Source organism: Aquarana catesbeiana, linkage group LG04 (assembly GCF_042186555.1).
Source record: "Aquarana catesbeiana isolate 2022-GZ linkage group LG04, ASM4218655v1, whole genome shotgun sequence".
Classification (NCBI taxonomy): Eukaryota; Metazoa; Chordata; class Amphibia; order Anura; family Ranidae; genus Aquarana; species Aquarana catesbeiana.
This window is the reverse complement of record NC_133327.1, coordinates 486,473,713-486,493,576: the sequence shown is the minus strand read 5'-3', so window position 1 is coordinate 486,493,576 and position 19,864 is coordinate 486,473,713. Positions and strand designations below refer to the sequence as shown.

Below are 19,864 nucleotides of genomic sequence, written 5' to 3'. Positions count from 1 at the left end.
TGTGAGAGATGACATCACTGAGGGAGCTAGGGAGGAGGTGGAATCTTTATGGGTAGAGCTCCAAAGGGATGAAGCTAAGGGGAAAATAATACTGGGAGTATGCTATAGGCCCCCTAACCTGAGGGAGGAAGTGGAGACGGATCTCCTATCACAAATTGGATTAGCAGCAAGGATGGGAAGTGTTATCATAATGGGGGATTTTAATTATCCAGACATAGACTGGGCGGAGGGAACCGCGCATTCATTTAAGGCTCGCCAGTTCCTTAATGTCTTGCAGGACAATTTTACGGGTCAGATGGTAGACGCACCAACTAGAAATAAAACATTACTGGATCTACTGATTACCAACAATACAGACCTGATCACAGATGTGGAAATACGGGGCAATTTAGGTAACAGCGATCACAGGTCAATTAGTTTCAGTATAAATCACACAAATAGGAAACATGAAGGGAACACAAAGACACTGAATTTCAAAAGAGCCAACTTCCCTAAACTACAAACCTTGCTAAAAGGCATAAATTGGGATAAAATATTAGGAACAAAGAATACGGAGGAGAGATGGGTTTGCTTTAAGAGCATATTAAATAAGGGCATTAGCCAATGTATCCCATTGGGTAATAAATTTAAAAGAGCGAAAAAAAATCCTGGATGGCTTAACTCCAATGTAAAAATGCATATAAAAGCAAAGGAGAAGGCCTTCAAAAAATACAAGGTTGAGGGATCATCCTCAGCATTCAGACTTTATAAAGAATGCAATAAGAAATGTAAGGGTGCAATTAGGATGGCTAAGATAGAACATGAAAGACACATAGCGGAGGAGAGCAAAAAAAATCCCAAGAAATTCTTTAAGTATGTAAACAGTAAAAAAGGGAGGACAGACCATATTGGCCCCATAAAGAATGAGGAAGGACATCTGGTTACAAAGGATGGGGAGATGGCAAAGGTATTGAATTTATTCTTCTCCTCAGTCTTCACGAGTGAATCGGGGGGCTTCAGTAACCAAAACTGCAGTGTTTATCCTCATGACACAACACAGGAAGCACCTACATGGTTAACAGAGGACGGAATTAAAATTAGACTTCAGAAACTTAACATTAATAAATCACCGGGACCAGATGGCTTGCATCCGAGGGTACTTAGGGAACTCAGTCAGGTGATTGCCAGACCATTGTTCCTAATTTTTACAGACAGTCTATTGACTGGAATGGTACCAGCTGATTGGAGAAAAGCCAATGTAGCACCAATATTTAAAAAGGGCCCAAAAAACATCCCTGGGAATTACAGACTAGTTAGCCTAACATCAACTCTTGGAGGGGATGATAAGGGACTATATACAAGATTTTAGTAATAAGAATGATATCATTAGCAGTAATAAGCATGGATTCATGAAGAATCGTTCTTGCCAAACCAATCTATTAACCTTCTATGAGGAGGTGAGTTGCCATCTAGATAAAGGAAGGCCCGTAGACGTGGTGTATCTGGATTTTGCAAAAGCATTTGAAACAGTTCCCCATAAACGTTTACTGTACAAAATAAGGTGCGTTGGCATGGACCATAGGGTGAGTACATGGATTGAAAACTGGCTACAAGGGTGTGTTCAGAGGGTGGTGATAAATGGGGAGTACTCAGAATGGTCATGGGTGGGTAGTGGGGTTCCCCAGGGTTCTGTGCTGGGACCAATCCTATTTAATTTGTTCATAAACGACCTGGAGGATGGGATAAACAGTTCAATCTCTGTATTTGCAGACGATACTAAGCTAAGCAGGGCAATAACTTCTCCGCAGGATGTGGAAATCTTGCAAAAAGACCTGAACAAATTAATGGGGTGGGCGACTACATGGCAAATGAGGTTCAATGTAGAAAAATGTAAAATAATGCATTTGGGTGGCAAAAATATGAATGCAATCTATACACTGGGGGGAGAACCTCTGGGGGAATCTAGGATGGAAAAGGACCTGGGGGTCCTAGTAGATTATAGGCTCAGCAATGGCATGCAATGCCAAGCTGCTGCTAATAAAGCAAACAGAATATTGGCATGCATTAAAAGGGGGATCAACTCCAGAGATAAAACGATAATTCTCCCGCTCTACAAGACTCTGGTCCGGCCGCACCTGGAGTATGCTGTCCAGTTCTGGGCACCAGTCCTCAGGAGGGATGTACTGGAAATGGAGCGAGTACAAAGAAGGGCAACAAAGCTAATAAAGGGTCTGGAGGATCTTAGTTATGAGGAAAGGTTGCGAGCACTGAACTTATTCTCTCTGGAGAAGAGACACTTGAGAGGGGATATGATTTCAATTTACAAATACTGTACTGGTGACCCCACAATAGGGATAAAACTTTTTCGCAGAAGAGAGTTTAATAAGACTCGTGGCCACTGTCATGGAACGCCCCACACTCAGCTTGAGTACTTCCGTCATATACCGCTTCCTAAGTTCTGGAACACGAGTCCAATGGATCTGGCTATAGGAACCCCAAGAACTAGACAACACCAGTCTTGGAGTACATCAGAACTGCCTTTATTTTGAGATCTCACAGACCTTTTTATATTAGGGATGACTCAAAGCTAACCTAATTAACATGACCTAATTTACTACAAAATGTACCCAGACCAGATGACAGTCTTGTGGGCACCGGGCTTCACACATTAATACAATTAACAATACAAACAACAATCTCCCCCCTCCTCAGCCTAGACCATTCGTCTATTAGCCAGGGCTGGTGGCTAATGTGATCAGCTCTCTCAATTAACATAAACACATGTTGATAACACCAGCATCTCCTCACAGGATGTGTCCCAGCAGAATGAATCAGTCTTATCAGCAGGGGGCTGCTGGAGGAATCCCCCCTCCCTCTTCAGGGACACAAATATACAGTAAGGAGTCCCCATACAATATATACATGACTGAGTCCGATTAATACAGTTCAGACTGGATTTCTCATTCACCTCAAATGCTAGGGCCCATAATCGGTGGGCAACAGGCTTGCACACAGTCCTCTCCAACAGCCTCCGCTCTGGCCATGCCCGTGACATTTCTCCCCTTTCGGCAGGAGACTAACACAGGAGGAGACCCCAGACGGGTTGACTCCGAAGTTAGTAAACAGCTCCAGTCCTCTACTGCCTGTACCCACACAGTACCCCAAACAAATTATCCCAAACAGTGCATTACTCACCCAGCCATCCTCTGCCTCTCTCAGAGAACATATCTGCCGCTGGAGAGAAGACAGGGTGACTGGGCTCACTCTGTCATGCTGTTGGGGATCTGGGCCCACTGCCCAGCATCCCTGGGGTATACAGGTGGAGACTGAAGTTCCATCCACCTTCACAGGAAATCCATCCTCTGTTAGTTGAGGGCAGAGTCCAGCAGTCCTCGGCCCTGTTGCCAGCCCTTCTGCTGGAAACCCCACACCATCTGTTCCGGCTAACTGTTGGAGAGGGAGGCCGACTGCCCCGCCTCCCTGGAACTCTGTAGTTGTTGCCGGTGCTGGGCAGAGGTTGGTAGCACTCTGCCCTGTTGCCAGCACTTCTGCTGGGGACTCTGCATCCTCTGCTCCGGGTAACTGTTGGGGCAGGCAGCTGGCTTCCTCCACTCCCAAACTGTGTAGCTGCCATTGGGGAGGTGAGCCGGCTGCTTCCTTTTCCATTCCCTCATCTGGCTGCTGGGACGACATGTCGATGGTACTGTCTCCCAGGTACACAGATCTTTGCTGGGGAGGAAAGCCCACTTCCTCCACCCTGGCCAACTGTTGGGGAGGGACAACACACACCTCCTCTCCCTTCTCCCCCTGTATCTGCTGCTGGGAAGTGATTGCCATCTTCTCACCCTGAGCCTCCACAATTGCTGCAGGTGTGGGGCAGAGGTCTTGGACCCTCTGTCCGGTTGCCAGCACTTCTGCTGGGGGTTTGCTAGGTGGTTCCTCCTCTACAGAAATGTCTATTAAATCCCCAGTCTCTGGAAGTGGTAAAAGTGTGGGACAGAGGTCTTGGACCCTCTGTTCAGTTACCAGATCTTCAGCTGGAGAAGTTTGTTTTAACTCCATAGATGCTGCTGGCAGAAAATCACATGTCCCTGTCAGTGTTGTGGGAGAAAGGCCGACTACCTCTTCTCTCAGGAAGGCCGAAGCCACTGTTGGTGCTGGGCAGAACACAGTGAACTTTGGCCCTGATAGCAGCTCTTCTGCTGGAGGCTCATCAGGTTGTTCTTCCTCAGCAGAAAAGTCTATCAAATCCCATGTCTCTGCAACTGATGTCGGGGAATAGGGGTTCACCATCTCCTGTCCATGGAACCCAGAAGATGTTATCATTTCTGGACAGAGGTTAGCAGAGCTCTGCCCTGTTGTCAGCACTTCAGGTTTGGGGACGGCAATCTCCGGATTTTCCACTGCCGATTCTCTGGCATGCTGCTGAACTTGTTCTAGCAGTTTCCTGTATGCCCTTTCCAGATGCTGTTCCTTCCTTAGCAAATGGTCCAGATCAGGTTTGAGCTCTGAGACCCCTGCAAGACCGAGCATAGACTCTCTATAGTCCCTCATGTCCTCAAGGTCAGGTTCCCCCTCATCGCCAAACATAAAAAGATCTGTAAGGTTCTCCCACAGCAATCCAGGGCCGCCAAAGTCATATCCCTCCGGAGAGCATTCTGTTGTCTCCCCTAAATATCCCTCCTCTGCGTGCCATTGCAGAGCCCGATATCGATTGTCCAGCTCTATCTCCTGCTGGACCAACCTGTCCAACTCAGTCACCCATTGCTCCTGGGGCTGCTCTCCCAGGAATGCCATCCGCAATGCCCGTTGGTCACTGGCCCGTTGCTCTTGGGTTGGAAAGCACTTGCCCTGTTTTATACCAGCGAGACGGAGGGCTGCAAACCAGAGCTCCACCCGAATCAGCTGCCTGAGCTCCAGGTATTCATCCTCAGACACAGTCCTGGTGTACGTTGAAAGGATGATCCGCAGCAGCCCCGGGAATTCTGATGCCAGGTCCATATCTCCGCTGGGGTGACTGAAGTCTGCTATGCTGATCTTGGATCCAGTTGGAGGTTTGGATGTCCCAGACTTCAGACTTCAGGAAGCTTTCCCGCTGCTTGCCACCAATGTCACGGAACGCCCCACACTCCGCTTGAGTACTTCCGTCATATACCGCTTCCTAAGTTCTGGAACACGAGTCCAATGGATCTGGCTATAGGAACCCCAAGAACTAGACAACACCAGTCTTGGAGTACATCAGAACTGCCTTTATTTTGAGATCTCACAGACCTTTTTATATCAGGGATGACTCAAAGCTAACCTAATTAACATGACCTAATTTACTACAAAATGTACCCAGACCAGATGACAGTCTTGTGGGCACCGGGCTTCACACATTAATACAATTAACAATACAAACAACAATCTCCCCCCTCCTCAGCCTAGACCATTCGTCTATTAGCCAGGGCTGGTGGCTAATGTGATCAGCTCTCTCAATTAACATAAACACATGTTGATAACACCAGCATCTCCTCACAGGATGTGTCCCAGCAGAATGAATCAGTCTTATCAGCAGGGGGCTGCTGGAGGAATCCCCCCTCCCTCTTCAGGGACACAAATATACAGTAAGGAGTCCCCATACAATATATACATGACTGAGTCCGATTAATACAGTTCAGACTGGATTTCTCATTCACCTCAAATGCTAGGGCCCATAATCGGTGGGCAACAGGCTTGCACACAGTCCTCTCCAACAGCCTCCGCTCTGGCCATGCCCGTGACAGCCACTCATTACAATTAGAAGGAAAGAGGTTTAACCTTAAACTACGTAGAGGGTTCTTTACTGTAAGAGCGGCGAGGATGTGGAATTCCCTTCCACAGGCGGTGGTCTCAGCGGGGAGCATTGATAGCTTCAAGAAACTATTAGATAATCACCTGAATGACCGCAACATACAGGGATATGTAATGTAATACTGACACTTAATCACACACATAGGTTGGACTTGGACTTGTGTCTTTTTTCAACCTCACCTACTATGTAACTATGTAACTATGTAACTATGTACAGCATGCATGAGGACAAAGGGGAAATTCACAGCATATTGTAATCATGGTAATTAGGGAATGCGTAAAGAAATACAATACATTAGCAAACATTAAATACAATAAAATGTGATGTTAAAGGAAAAATCCTACCTTAATATAGTCCTTCTGCAGGACCTGGATGATGGCAGAACAGGTCTCTTGGAAAATGATCCCCAGAGCCTGGGGGGAGATGCCTGTCTCCCAGTCGCCAAGTACCGCAACGTGGCGACTAGCCTCTGCTCCGGAGTGATGGCTTGCCTCATGCAGGTATCCTGCCTGCTGATATAAGGGGTCAGCAAAGCCAACAAACGGTGAAAAATGGGGTCCATCATCCTGAGAAAGTTCCTGAAATCCTCAGGGTTATTCTCACTGATCTCACAAAGCAAAGGCATGTGAGAGAATTGGTCACGCTGGAGCAACCAATTCTTCGACCATGAACTCCTCCTCGCCCTGTTCATGGACTGGGCTTGGGCTGAAGAATGAACTACAGCACCAAGCACATACAAAGCACGAACTCTACCATGAGTACGTACATGTAACATGGCTTCAAAACGGTCGGCTGGTCAGAACGAACTTAACAGAACGCACTGAAGAACAGCAAGGCCTGTGTAGAGCGAGCTGAAAATCAGCAACAAGCGGACAAGAACACACTGAATAAATCAATGTGAACTGACTACACGCACTGAAAAGCAAATACAAACCTCACAAGCACAAACTGAACAACAGTTAAATGATCTGAAAAACACGAGTCTGAAAAGCGCAAATCGTCTCTCACCAAACTTCTACTAACACGAGGTAAACACGTAATTAACAGAAGGGGCCCAAAGGGTGGCACACGAGCTATTGAACTTCTGTTTTATACTCTCGTCGGACCTGTTGTACGTTACCGCATTCTAGACGGTTGTACTTTGGTGTAATCATGTGTAGGCAAATCTGTTTCAGCGGAACTCAGTCGGAACTCCGTCAGAACTATGATGGAAAGTCTGTCAGAGTTCAGTCCGACAAAAAGTCCGCCCGTGTGTATGCGGCACAACTAGCAGTGTTTACTAGATTGGGCTGGCCTGACCTATCTGTGCATAGATCCTGACGGTGGTGTAGTAGAACCTGTTTCTAGTGGGATGGTACCCTCTGAACCAGTTTCTGGATACTTATAATTGAGACGTATCTCTCTGCAAGACAGTGAGATCTGTTCTCTTTATTTGCTATCTGTAGAACCTTGACTGAATCCTGAAGAAGCCCAATGGTGAAACGCTTAGATACACAAGGGCTCACTGCACATTATGTATCAGTATACATGATTTTTAATGTTTCTGTATTGTTCTATTCATGTTGTGTATTTTTCAATAAATAGTGTTTATTCTCATACTTCTTTGTTGTTTCCTAAGCCTCTAAAGTCTGACCTAGGTTTACTGCTATAGTACACCTTCTTTCCTTGTTCATTCCTTCAATTTACGGATGTGGCTATGTGAGTGCGCTCCTTTTCTATTTATTATCAAGGGTGACACCAAGTCCCACACAATCTTACCAGCGCTCCCTATGTAGTCTGGGCAGTTCTCTGGCTCCACGTAACTATCTCTTCCCTTATAAACCATAAAACTATATTTACAGCCTGTGGCCCTGTCACAGATCTTATACATCTTGACCCCATATTTGGCACGCTTGCTGGGAAGATACTGTTAGAATGACAAGCGGCCAGAAAACTTAATCAGGGACTCATTAACGCAGACAACTTGATGGGGAGTAAACAAGGCTGCAAACTGTTGGTTGAAGTGGTTTACGAGGAGTCGAATTTTGTAGAGCCAATCAAATACAGGGTCAACCCAAGGACAACAGAGTTCATTATCATTGAAGTGCATGAACCGCAAGATCTGCTTGTATCGTGTCCTGGTCATGGAGGCAGAGAACACGGGCATACAGTGCCTTGCAAAAGTATTCACCCCCTTGGCATTTTCCATGTTTTGTGCCTCACAACCTGGAAATAACATGTATTGTTTGAGGATTTGCATCATTTAATTTACAGATCATGCCCACAACTTTGATTTTTTTTTAATTTAAGGTGAAGCAAACAACAAATAGGACAAAATAATAGAAAAAGTCAATGTGCATAACTATTCACCCCCCTAAAGTCAATACTTTGTAGAGCCACCTTTTGCGGCTATCACAGCTCCAAGTCACTTTGGATAAGTGTCTTTGAGCTTGCCACATCTTACCACAGGGATTTCTGCCCATTCCTCATTGCAAAACTGCTCCAGCTCCTTCAAGTTGGATGGTTTGTGTATGTGAACAGCAATCTTTAAGTCTGACCACAGATTTTCTATTGGATTGAGGTCTGGGCTTTGACTAGGCCATTCCAACACATTTACATGTTTCCCCTTAAACCACTAAAGTGTTGCTTTAGCAGTGTGTTTGGGGTCATTGTCCTGCTGGAAGGTGAACCTCTGTCCTAGCCTCAAATCACATACAGAGTGGTACAGGTTTTGCTCAAGAATATCCCTGTATTTAGCACCATTCATCTTTCCCTCAACTCTGACCAATTTCCGAGTCTCCGCTGCTGAAAAACATCCCCACAGCATGATTCTGCCACCACTATGTTTCATTGTGGAGATGGTGTTCTTTGGGTGATGTGATGTGTTGGGTTTGCGCCAGACATAGCGTTTTCTTTGATGGCCAAAAAGTTAAATTTTAGTCTCATCAGACCAGAGCACCTTCCTCCATACATTTTGGGAGTCTCCCACATGCCTTTTCGCAAACTCAAAACGTGCCATTTTGTTTTTTGCTGAAAGTAATGGCTTTCTTCTGGCCACTCTGCCATAAAGCCCAACTCTATGGAGCGTATGTCTTATTGTCGTCCTATATATAGATACTCCAGTCTCTGTTGTGGAACTCTGCAGCTGCTCCAGGGTTACCTTAGGTCTCTGTGCTGCCTCTCTGATTAATGCCCTCCTTGCCCGGTCTGTGAGTTTTGGTGTCCGGCCGTCTCTTGGCAGGTTTGCTGTGGTGCCATGTTCTTTCCATTTGGTTATGATAGATTTGATGGTGCGCCTAGGGATCATCAAAGATTTGGATATTTTTTCATAACCTACCCATGACTTGTACTTCTCAACAACATTGTCCCTTACTTGTTTGGAGAGTTCAGTGGTGCCTCTTGCTTAGGTGTTGCAGCCTCTGGGGCCTTTCAAAAAGGTGTGTATATGTAATGACAGATCATGTGACATTTAGATTGCACACAGGTGGACATCATTTCATGAATTATGTGACTTCTGAAGGTAATTGGTTGCACCAGAGCTTTTTATGGGCTTCATAACAAAGGGGGTGAATACATACGCACCTGCCAATTATCAGTTTTTTATTTCTGAAAAATAGTTTTATGTATATATCTTTCTAATTTTACTTCACCAACTTAGACTATTGTGTTCTGATCCTTCACATATAATTTAGATTAAAAAAAACAGTGAACTAAAGGCTGTAATGTAACAAAATAGGTAAAAAGCCAAGGGGGTGAATACTTTTGCAAGGCACTGTATGGTGAATTGGGTCAGTGGACCAATATGACCGCAACTCAGTCTATTTAGTTATGCCCATGAGGAGGGATAGGCCCAGGAAGGTCTTAAATTCGGAAACCGTTTAATATATTAAAATGCAGCAGGAAGGGCACAATGGGCTCGACAGGCCTGTCTTTGTCTTCTAACGCTGCGTTTTTGGGAACGCTAAACTGTTGGGGACGCTAATATAGTTCTGATCAGATCTGATATTGATCCGTTCAGACACTATACTACTAAGGGAGGTGTATGGTGCGTGCGTGGGTGTTAGTGCTACTGGCACTAATCTGACACTGCCTGGGGCGACACAGACCCTGACTGACGCTAGAAACTGATGTTACCCACCGGGTGATCAGGGGGTTATACCTTTATTGGGTAATATACGGCGGGTGCCCTGACGCTATAAAAAAATATCTAGCTAACCAGCGTCACCCGTGACACACTACACACCAACACTGGTGACAGGGGGTGACCAAGTGGTTAAACCTTTATTAGGGGGGTTAGTGGGGTCCCTAGACCTATCTGGGCCTACACTAAGTACCCTAACACTGATTAGTGTCACTAATGACACCAGTACAGTGATAAAAAAAAAATATGTACACTGCACTGGGTGACACAGTGACAGGGGGTGAAGGGGTTAACTGGGGGGGCAATCGGGTGGTGAAATACGTGCCTATGTGTACTGATGTCAGTGTAGTGTTGTTGCAACTCTCGGTTAGATGTTATTTCTCCTCTCTCTGAAACGAAAAGACTTCCACAAGGGGAGATGACATCACTTCCCCTGTAGTGTTTACACTTACACATGCAGGGGAAGGATCTCATTCACCAGGAGCGATCACCAGGTCCAGATATCATTGGCCTGGGCCCGGGGACTGACTGGTTCCGATCGTCGCGGCCAGCGTAACATGGCAGCGATTCGCCTAACCGTGCCATTCTGCAACAGTAAAACTGCGGCGGCTGGTCAGGAAGCGGTTAATGTATTAGAGTTTTGTACATATATGAACTCTGCATGTATATATTATGTGATATAGGGCATACACACGGTCGGACTTTGTTCGGACATTCCGACAACAAAATCCTAGGATTTTTTCCGACGGATGTTGGCTCAAACTTGTCTTGCATACACGCGGTCGCACAAAGTTGTTGGAAAATCCGATCGTTCTGAACGCGGTGACGTAAAACACGTACGTCGGGACTATAAACGGGGCAGTGGCCAATAGCTTTCATCTCTTTATTTATTCTGAGCATGCGTGGCACTTTGTCCATCGGATTTGTGTACACACAATCGGAATTTCCGACAACGGATTTTGTTGTCGGAAAATTTTATCTCCTGCTCTCCAACTTTGTGTGTCGGAAAATCCGATGGAAAATGTCCGATGGAGCCCACACACGGTCGGAATTTCCGACAACACGCTCCGATCGGACATTTTCCATCGGAAAATCCGACCGTGTGTACAGGGCATTAGATATACTCCTTGACAATAAATATGCCTATACATTTTATGGTCTGTCACATGCTTCATCTAAAGTCCCGAACTTTTCCTCTTGGTAACTTTATGTTTTTCATATCTCCTTCCACCAAAATCTTAAACTACGTTCTAGTTCTAATCTTATTTATTTCCTGACACCTTGGGATTGAATGTTGAATTGTTCCTTATCCTCAATATTACTAACCACATTATTACATTTTTCTGCATAATGCTTTTTTTTACGTTTAGCTTTCTCAGAAAATATTTAAATCTCTGGATGTCAATTTAAGTATCAAACTAAAAACCCCTTCCGTAAATTTCTCTCTTTTTATTCTTCAACGGGGAGGCAGAAATCCCCAATTTCTATAACACCATTATCCATTAGGTTGCACTATGGGGATTGATAAAAAGCACAACTGCTTCACTTGCCAATGTATCTTTCACAGATAATAGATAAATAATGTATGCACTTGAACAATTTATCAGTTGTTCAAGCCAATATGCTGTATATTGTTTACAATGTCCCTGCAGTCTATTGTATGTGTGAAGAAACAAGCACACTTTACGCAAGCGAGCGGGGGAGCACCATAGGTTTATAGAAGATGGTTCTGTTGAACATAGTGTTCCTCAACACTTTCTCCTCTGACATAACAAAAATATCAAAGAGCTAAGAGTTTTTGTAATTGAAGTCATGCCGCAGGAGACTTCTTGGATTCACAGGTTAGATGCTAACTTTCAAAGCAGCTTAATGACGATCTAGATTTGCACACAATTCATCGGTCTTCTACTTAGTTTTCTCTTTAGAATATTTTATCTGTATATTTTTATCTTTTTCTGCTCATTTTTTTTTTTCCATACATGGATTTTTTGTGTGTATATGTGTGTGCATGAGACCATATGCATGGATGCATAGGTGTTCTTTGGATAGTTGTGATAAACACTGATGGTCTATAAATTAGCTTTTTTTATACTTTAAACTTTTTAAATAATAACATTTTAAAGGAATGTAAACCATTTTATACACATTTTTATCATCCGTTATCTATTATTTGACCCTTTTTTGATCTTCATTAAGGAATAGTATGTTGATTAAGCGTGGAATTTATTAAATTTTTCATCAATCATCAATTTTTCATCAATGTTTGGATATTTTTATTTTAAATGCTGCAAAGAGATATGTTGGGATTCCACCCATTTAATGATTGTGGCTTCAATTTGTTAGGGTCCTTTCATATGTGGGTGAATTCATTTAGTTAGACTTTTTTTTTTTTTGGTTATTATAAATATAATATAATTAATTTTATTTTTACACATATTACATTTTGATCAATTCTTGTATTCAACCAGTAGAGGAATATTTAGTATTGTTTTTAAAATGTAATGATTAATTTATGTAATTTGTATAGAGGTTTTTTGGATTTATGTTTTGCTGCAATGCGCTGTTTCCATTGGGCTGCCCAAAAGTCCTAATTCTGCCACTCCAGTTTTGTTTTACTATATAAATCACTTTCACTCTATCCAATCTCTCTCTCGCTACTTACAACACAGGAATATAATATATAATATAAAGTACAGCTCAAATTACATAATGACAATCACCAACATCATTTTTAAGGGCACACAGGACCTTTGTCAAGGCATGATGTTACACAGGTGGGGCATGCAGCTTAGCACAATTGTTACTTGCACATTGCGGGAAAATTAACCCAGTGTTGAGTTGCTCACTGACAGATAAGAACTGTTCACCTGCCAGTCACAGCATTTTCTTCCTGCTAATTTACCCTTATGTCAGCCTGCACCTCTTTATGTCAGTGTGTTCCCCCACCCTTCCCTTCTGCTTTCATCACCTTTCCTATTATAATTATGCTCCTACTCCTATCACCCTGCCCCACTCCTGTATACTCCTCAGCCAATTCAAAGCATCTCTGTCTCCAGCAATAATGCCCTTCTGCAGGGGCATTGCTAGGTCTACAAAAGATCTGGGGCTAAAGCCCATAGTAACGGAATAAAGAAAGTCATAAGCTTGGGCGGCCATACACATGTTTTTTAATATACGTGTGTATGTATGTATAGTATATATATACACACACACACGCGCATATCGTTACATATCTGAGTGCGAATTCCCACTTACATCAGGGTCCCCAGAGAGCCCCCCTCATTACATCAGGATCCCCAGAGAGCCCCCCCTTATATCAGGGTCCCTAGAGAGCCTCCCTACTTACATCAGGGTCCCCAGAGAGACCCCCTTACATCAGGGTCCCCAGAGAGTCCCTTCCTTACATCAGGGTTCCCAGAGAGCCTCCCCCTTACATCCGGGTCCCCAGAGAGCCCCAGGGCTCAGGAGTGCGCTACATAAAAGATGCAGGGCCCAGCTGTGCCCATCTATGCAGCCTCACCAGTACCCAGCAATGCAGCCTCACCAGTACCCAGCAATGCAGCCTCCCCTGTACCCAGCACTGCACCCCCCACTGTAATGTCCTCTGTCCCCTGCACTCCCCACCGTAGTGTCTTCTGTCTCCTGCACCCCCCCCACCTTACTATAGTGTCTTCTGTCCCCAGCACCCCCACACTATAGTGTCCTTTGTCTCCTACACCCCCCACGGTATTGTCTTCTGTCCCGTCCCCTGCACCCCCCACCCCACAAACACACACTGTGTAAGCACTCTCCTACCTTACACAGGTGTACAATGAGCAGAGCATCAGAGATCGGCATCACAGGGCAGGATGGGGGTGGGAACTACTGAAGTTAACTGTTCACAGGCTGGTGATTGGTTACTAGGATCGTCCGGTGTTCTATTGGATAGTGCCCGCTGTCGAGAAGTGCCCGGGACAAACGGGGCATGCACCGTACAGAACAGCACAACTGCCGAGGCGTGTTCATGTCAATGAGGGGCGGATTTGTCCATGATGGGGGCGGATTTTTAAGCAGAAAAAGATTTGTTTTGCAGCACTAGCCATCATTTAAAAATCCGCCCCCATCATGTACAAATCCACCCCTCTCCGATATGAACACGCCTCGGCAACGCGAGGCATAATTTGACACAAAAATGTCTTCCGTCGGCTATTGTGCGCAGGCGCCATCTCGCCGTCACAACAGCTGATTTTACAGCTTGCTGTTCCGTACGGCGAATGCTTGGCGAATGTGCCGTTCGTCCCGGGCACTTCTCAATAGCGGGCACTTCTCGATAGAACACTCTCAACCAATCACCTGCCTTTTAATGTAAAAAGTACACTCCAGCAGTTCCCGCCCCATCCAGCGCTGTAATACTGGCCGCTCACTGCTATCCAATGAAGAGGACAACGGCGAAAATGTCCACAGGCCGGATGTCAGTAGTCAGCGGTGGTGGGCCAGCTGCGGCCCGCGGGTTGCTGACCCCTGCACTAGAGACTTGGGGCTATGGGCTCTAGCTCCAGTAGCCACCCCCTAGCGATGTCACTGCCCTTCTCTTATCATTATCCTCCCCTTACATTAGCACCCTTTCCTTCACTATTATGCCCAGTACACACGGTCGGATTTTCCGACGGAAAATGTGTGATAGGACCTTGTTGTCGGAAATTCCGACCGTGTGTAGGCTCCATCACACATTTTCCATCGGATTTTCCAACACACAAAGTTTGAGAGCAGGATATAAAATTTTGCGACAACAAAATCCGTTGTCGGAAATTCCAATCATGTGTACACAAATCCGACGGACAAAGTGCCACGCTTGCTCAGAATAAATAAAGAGATGAAAGCTATTGGCCACCGCCCCGTTTATAGTCCCGACATACGTGTTTTACGTCACCGCGTTTAGAACGATTGGATTTTCCGACAACTTTGTGTGACCGTGTGTATGCAAGACAAGTTTGAGCCAACATCCGTCAGAAAAAATCCTAGGATTTTGTTGTCGGAATGTCCGAACAAAGTCCGACCGTGTGTACGGGGCATTACTCTGAAATTACTCCTCTCCCCTCTTCTTATCATCCTGCACCCCTCTCTGGACCGTGCATTCACCTCCCTTCTCTAATTCTGTACCCCCTTCTCCCAAGCTGCTCTCCTTTTCTCCCTGTCGTCCTACTCTCTCTCCCCTCACTCAATTCCCTTCCCATGGGTTCCACTAAACTATTACACCTATGCTCACCAATGCTCTAACAGTCCCTGCTCCAACTTGGCTGTGAACCTGCCATTTTCTCTGGATGTTGGTGCCACTCCTCTCACCCATCACTTACTGCTTCCCATCATTCCTCCTTTCAAATCACCATCCTTCTCTCAACCTGCAACCCACTTGTTCAATTCAAATCCCTATTTTTCTGCACATCATGTAACCATGAAGAAAAAAAAAATAATTTCCAGCTGTATAGGAGCATTATGTGGCCTATTTATGGGTTGGGCTTAAAATGACACTAAACAATATCCTTATTCTCCAAACAGAATCCATACACATCCACTACTTAATGGCCTCAGAAAGAAGTAATTTCTTACTGTGTTTGTCTACCTCTTTATAACATCCTCTGTGAGCTCCTGGACCTCTCCTTTTTGTCCTCACTTCCATTAGCATGGAATGCACAGTACACTTAATATAACAATTCCTCCGCACATTAAATATAGAACAAAGACCAAATGATGTCATGCATCGACATTGTCAGAACGATTGGTGTCCCCTCACAGCGGTCTGTAAGCCAGCGTGGAGGTGATGAGACAGTTGGGGAACACTGTTAGATCTTGGCTTTTTGTATACAATGCTTGATGCAAGATGTTTTACATGTAAACGAGATATGAACATTTTAAATAAATTACATAGTGATGACAATATTACGGTAGTGGAGCCCTTCTTTGCATTTCTTTTTTTACATACCTGTGGATAAGGTCCCATGTTCTAAGAGGGGTAAAGAAGTGGATTAGCTTACTAAGAAAAGAAGTCAACATAGATTACTAAGCGTGTTTGCCCACTCATGAGAATGGGGGGCAATTGGATCTGGTGAGTCTCTGTCCTTTGGAAGAAGGGCTAATTATCACATAGAGGTGGTGGATTGGGTGATGGCTTGCGTGCTGGCTCAATGTCAGCTGGATCATGGTCACGCTGTCTTTGAAACACATATGGACTTTTATGTGGAGGACTTTAATCACTTTTTATGCACGCTTTATTTTGTCTTAAATTTTTACTTCTTTAATAATTCTTTTCTGTTTGATGGTGTTATTAATCATTTTACTCATTTTTTGCACCACTGTGGAATGGTATTTACCCAATTAGGTTAATTTTACCTGTTTGATTAAATGCACAGTACAAGTTAGTTATGGTCATGTGCACTAGAAATTACATAGTCCATCTTTGGAGCAAGCAAGAGGGGGTGGCTACATTCCTACGTACAGTGGGGCAGTGGAGTGAACATACCTACCCTTTAACAGGAAGGCTGATCACAGCAGCAAAAAAAATATATATACTTGTATTTTTTTTCAGCCTTTCTGCACCTATAAGCTCATGGGATGGAAATCTGGTCTTGATAGTGTTATAATATATGTGACATGAATAGCCAAAATTGAAATAACACTCCCAGGGCAACATCCATATATACTTGAATATTTGAATTTGAGAGAAAGAGGTAATAAAGAGCCACAGGGCCCTAATTCGGACTTTACAGGCAAGATGGACAAGAGTATAGTAAAATATATACTTTATTAACAATGAATCATATCAAACAGGTCAAGTAGAAAAACAATTAAAAACATACGATAAACATATGATGGTCGTAAATATCTAGTGTAAACAAAAGGGTTGACACCAAATGGACGGCAGTGAGCTCCTGTGCGTCAACGCGTTTCGCTAGTTTACTTCGTCAGGACACACTTGGGGTAGTTGAAAGAAACAGGTCTCACTTGACAGCACAAGATTGTCCCCACATGGAGAACTCCCAGATGATCACCAGAGATGATCACCTGGGTGTTTTTTTAGTTCCCGGGGGAGACATTGAACCGTATGCCACCGTTGCCTGTTTAAATACACCTGTGGAGTATATATAGCCATATATAGCCATATTTACTGTGTAAGAAAGTCCGGTATATCCAATTTTAAAGGAACTTATATTTGGCCATATGGATTTACGACCAACATATGTTTTTAATTCTTTTTCTACTTGACCTGTTTGATATGATTCATTGTTAATAAAATATATATTTTACTATACTCTTGTCCATCTTGCCTGTAAAGTCTGAATTAGGGCCCTGTGGCTCTTTATTTCCTCTTTTTCTCAAATTCATGTGACATGAATAGTATCGGTTAAGAAAATTGACTGATTATTGGGACATTGCTCTTTCAAAAGCAGTTAAAAATCACATGCTTATAACTAGCCACAATTAAAACATTGCATTACATTTAAACAGCTGCTCTTTCTCTTCAAAGGGATTGCTCAGAAATGTACAGCTATCAAGTATCACTTCTCTCAGCCGATTCGTCTGAGGAATATTCCATTCAATTTGACCAAAACTATTCAGCAAGATGAGTGGCACCTTCTACGTAAGTAGGATGCGTCAAATGACAGAAGAAAGCTGTTGTGGTCGCTTTAATACGATGGCTACATGTGTGTCATAGATTATTTTCATGGTAACTTCTAGGTTTATTAAACAGGTTTTTTTACTTTCTTTTCCCTTTTATGTATACTGACGTTGAACTATGTTATTTTATTGTAAACAATATACCTCAATAAAAATGTATTGTTTAAGAAAAAAAAAAAAGAGCAGTTGTGAAGGTGAAGAGGATACACTTAACAAAACACAATTTCTAAATATGTGTGTTTATGTTTATGTATATGTATATGTATGAATGTGCGTTTCTGTGTGAGAGAGAAAACTTATTTTAAACCATTAAAAATTTTTTTTTTAATTGTTTGCAAAAGATATTACTGATTTATTGAATCTGCAACACAAATACCGATCACCCATACTGTTCATTCATAACTTAAGCATAATAAATGTTTACTATGAATCTAGGATGGAAAAGGACCTGGGGATCTTAGTAGATGATAGGTTCAGTAATGGCATGCAATGCCAAGCTGCTGCTAACAAAGCAAACAGAATATTGGCATGCATTAAAAAGGGGATCAACTCCAGAGATAAAACGAGAATTCTCCCGCTCTACAAGACTCTGGTCCGGCCGCACCTAGAGTATGCTGTCCAATTCTGAGCACCAGTCCTCAGGAAGGATTACTGGAAATGGAGCGGTTACAAAGAAGGGCAACAAAGCTAATAAAGGGTCTGGAGGATATTAGTTATGAGGAAAGGTTGTGAGCACTGATCTTATTCTCTCTGGAGAAGAGACGCTTGGGAGGGGATATTATTTCAATATACAAATACCATACTGGTGACCCCACAATAGGGATAAAACTTTTTTGCAGAAGGGAGTTTAACAAGACACGTGGCCACTCCTTAAAATTAGTAGAAAAGAGGTTTAACCTTAAACTACGTAGAGGGTTCTTTACTGTAAGAGCGGCAAGGATGTGGAATTCCCTTCCACAGGTGGTGGTCTCAGCGGGGAGCATCAATAGTTTAAAAAAAACTATTAGATAAACACCTGAACGCCTGCAACATACAGGGATATACAATGTAATACTGACATATAATCACACACATAGGTTGGACTTGATGGACTTGTGCCTTTTTTCAACCTCACCTACATAGTTAGTAGTTAGTAAGGCTGAATAAAGACACCAGTCCATCCAGTTCAACCTGAGTGAGTGTGGGTGCGTATCTACAATCATCCCTATTTATTTAAGGTACCCATATAGCGCTGCCAATTCACGCAGCACTCCACACATACATCGTTCACCCACATTGGTCCCTACCCTCAAAGAGCCCACAATCTAAGGTCCCCAACTCACATGCATATTCTAGGGCCAATTTTTGAACAGAAGCCAATTAACCTACCAGCATGTCTTTGGAGTGTGGGAGGAAACCGGAGTACCTGGAGAAAACCCACGCAGGCACAGGGAGAACATGCAAACTCCAGGCAGGTAGTGTCGTGGTTGGGATTTGAACCAGCGACCCTTTTTACTGCTAGGCGAGAGTGCTGCCCACTACACCACTGTGCTGCCCTGTCATAGTCCTACTATGTATGTAACTATGTCCTCAGTTTGTGAATGAACAGGAGGTATCTGCACAGAATGCTTCCTGTTCATTCAGTGCAGCTGCATCTTTAGAGTAGGAGGAGATTGCAGACGCCGACTCGAATCCCTTTCTATGAGATAAAATTAAAATGTAAGGAATTTTAAAAAAATGCACAAAATTAGAAAAACATAATTAAGAACTCATTCACACAAGGAGCCTATTTCTGCACTCAGGAGTCACAGATGCCGCAGCTATATTTTTAAAAATGACATTAATTCAACTTTATGCGTGGTAGCACATTGTGACGTGTTGCTGCACATTGTAACACACTGCGTTGCATTAAAATGTATGCCTGCATTTTTTTATTGCAATGCACACTTAAATAAATTGGAGGTTTTTGGATTCTCCCTACCTAAAATATATATACCTTGTGAGTTATTGTAATGTGCTATTCTGTTAAAGCCATGCTAAAATTAATAGTGACAATATAAATAATAACAGCTATAATATTAAACATAATACTCACAGAAGCAAAGGTCTTTATTTACAAAAAAAGTAAAACCCTAACATAGAAATCTAAAATAATATTATAGAGCATATAGAAATAAAAGAGCAGAGATGATATGGTATGTAAGTTCTGTATAGTGGCTGGGCTCCAAGAAGATCAAAGTGGACCATAGGTGGCCTTGCATTTTATACCACTCACAAGCCACACCCATAATGACACCCCC

The 19,864-nt window shown here is 43.5% G+C and overlaps 1 protein-coding gene across 2 annotated transcripts in view; it reads left to right on the top strand.

Moving 5' to 3' along the window:
* Nucleotides 1-19,864, top strand: part of TMEM178A (transmembrane protein 178A) — a 272,580-nt gene that overhangs the window by 145,175 nt on the left and 107,541 nt on the right. For both annotated transcript variants that reach the window (XM_073627651.1, XM_073627650.1), the window contains exon 2: nt 17,434-17,547. In XM_073627651.1, coding sequence (XP_073483752.1) covers nt 17,434-17,547 — 114 coding nt within the window. The remainder of the gene's footprint in view (nt 1-17,433; nt 17,548-19,864) is intronic.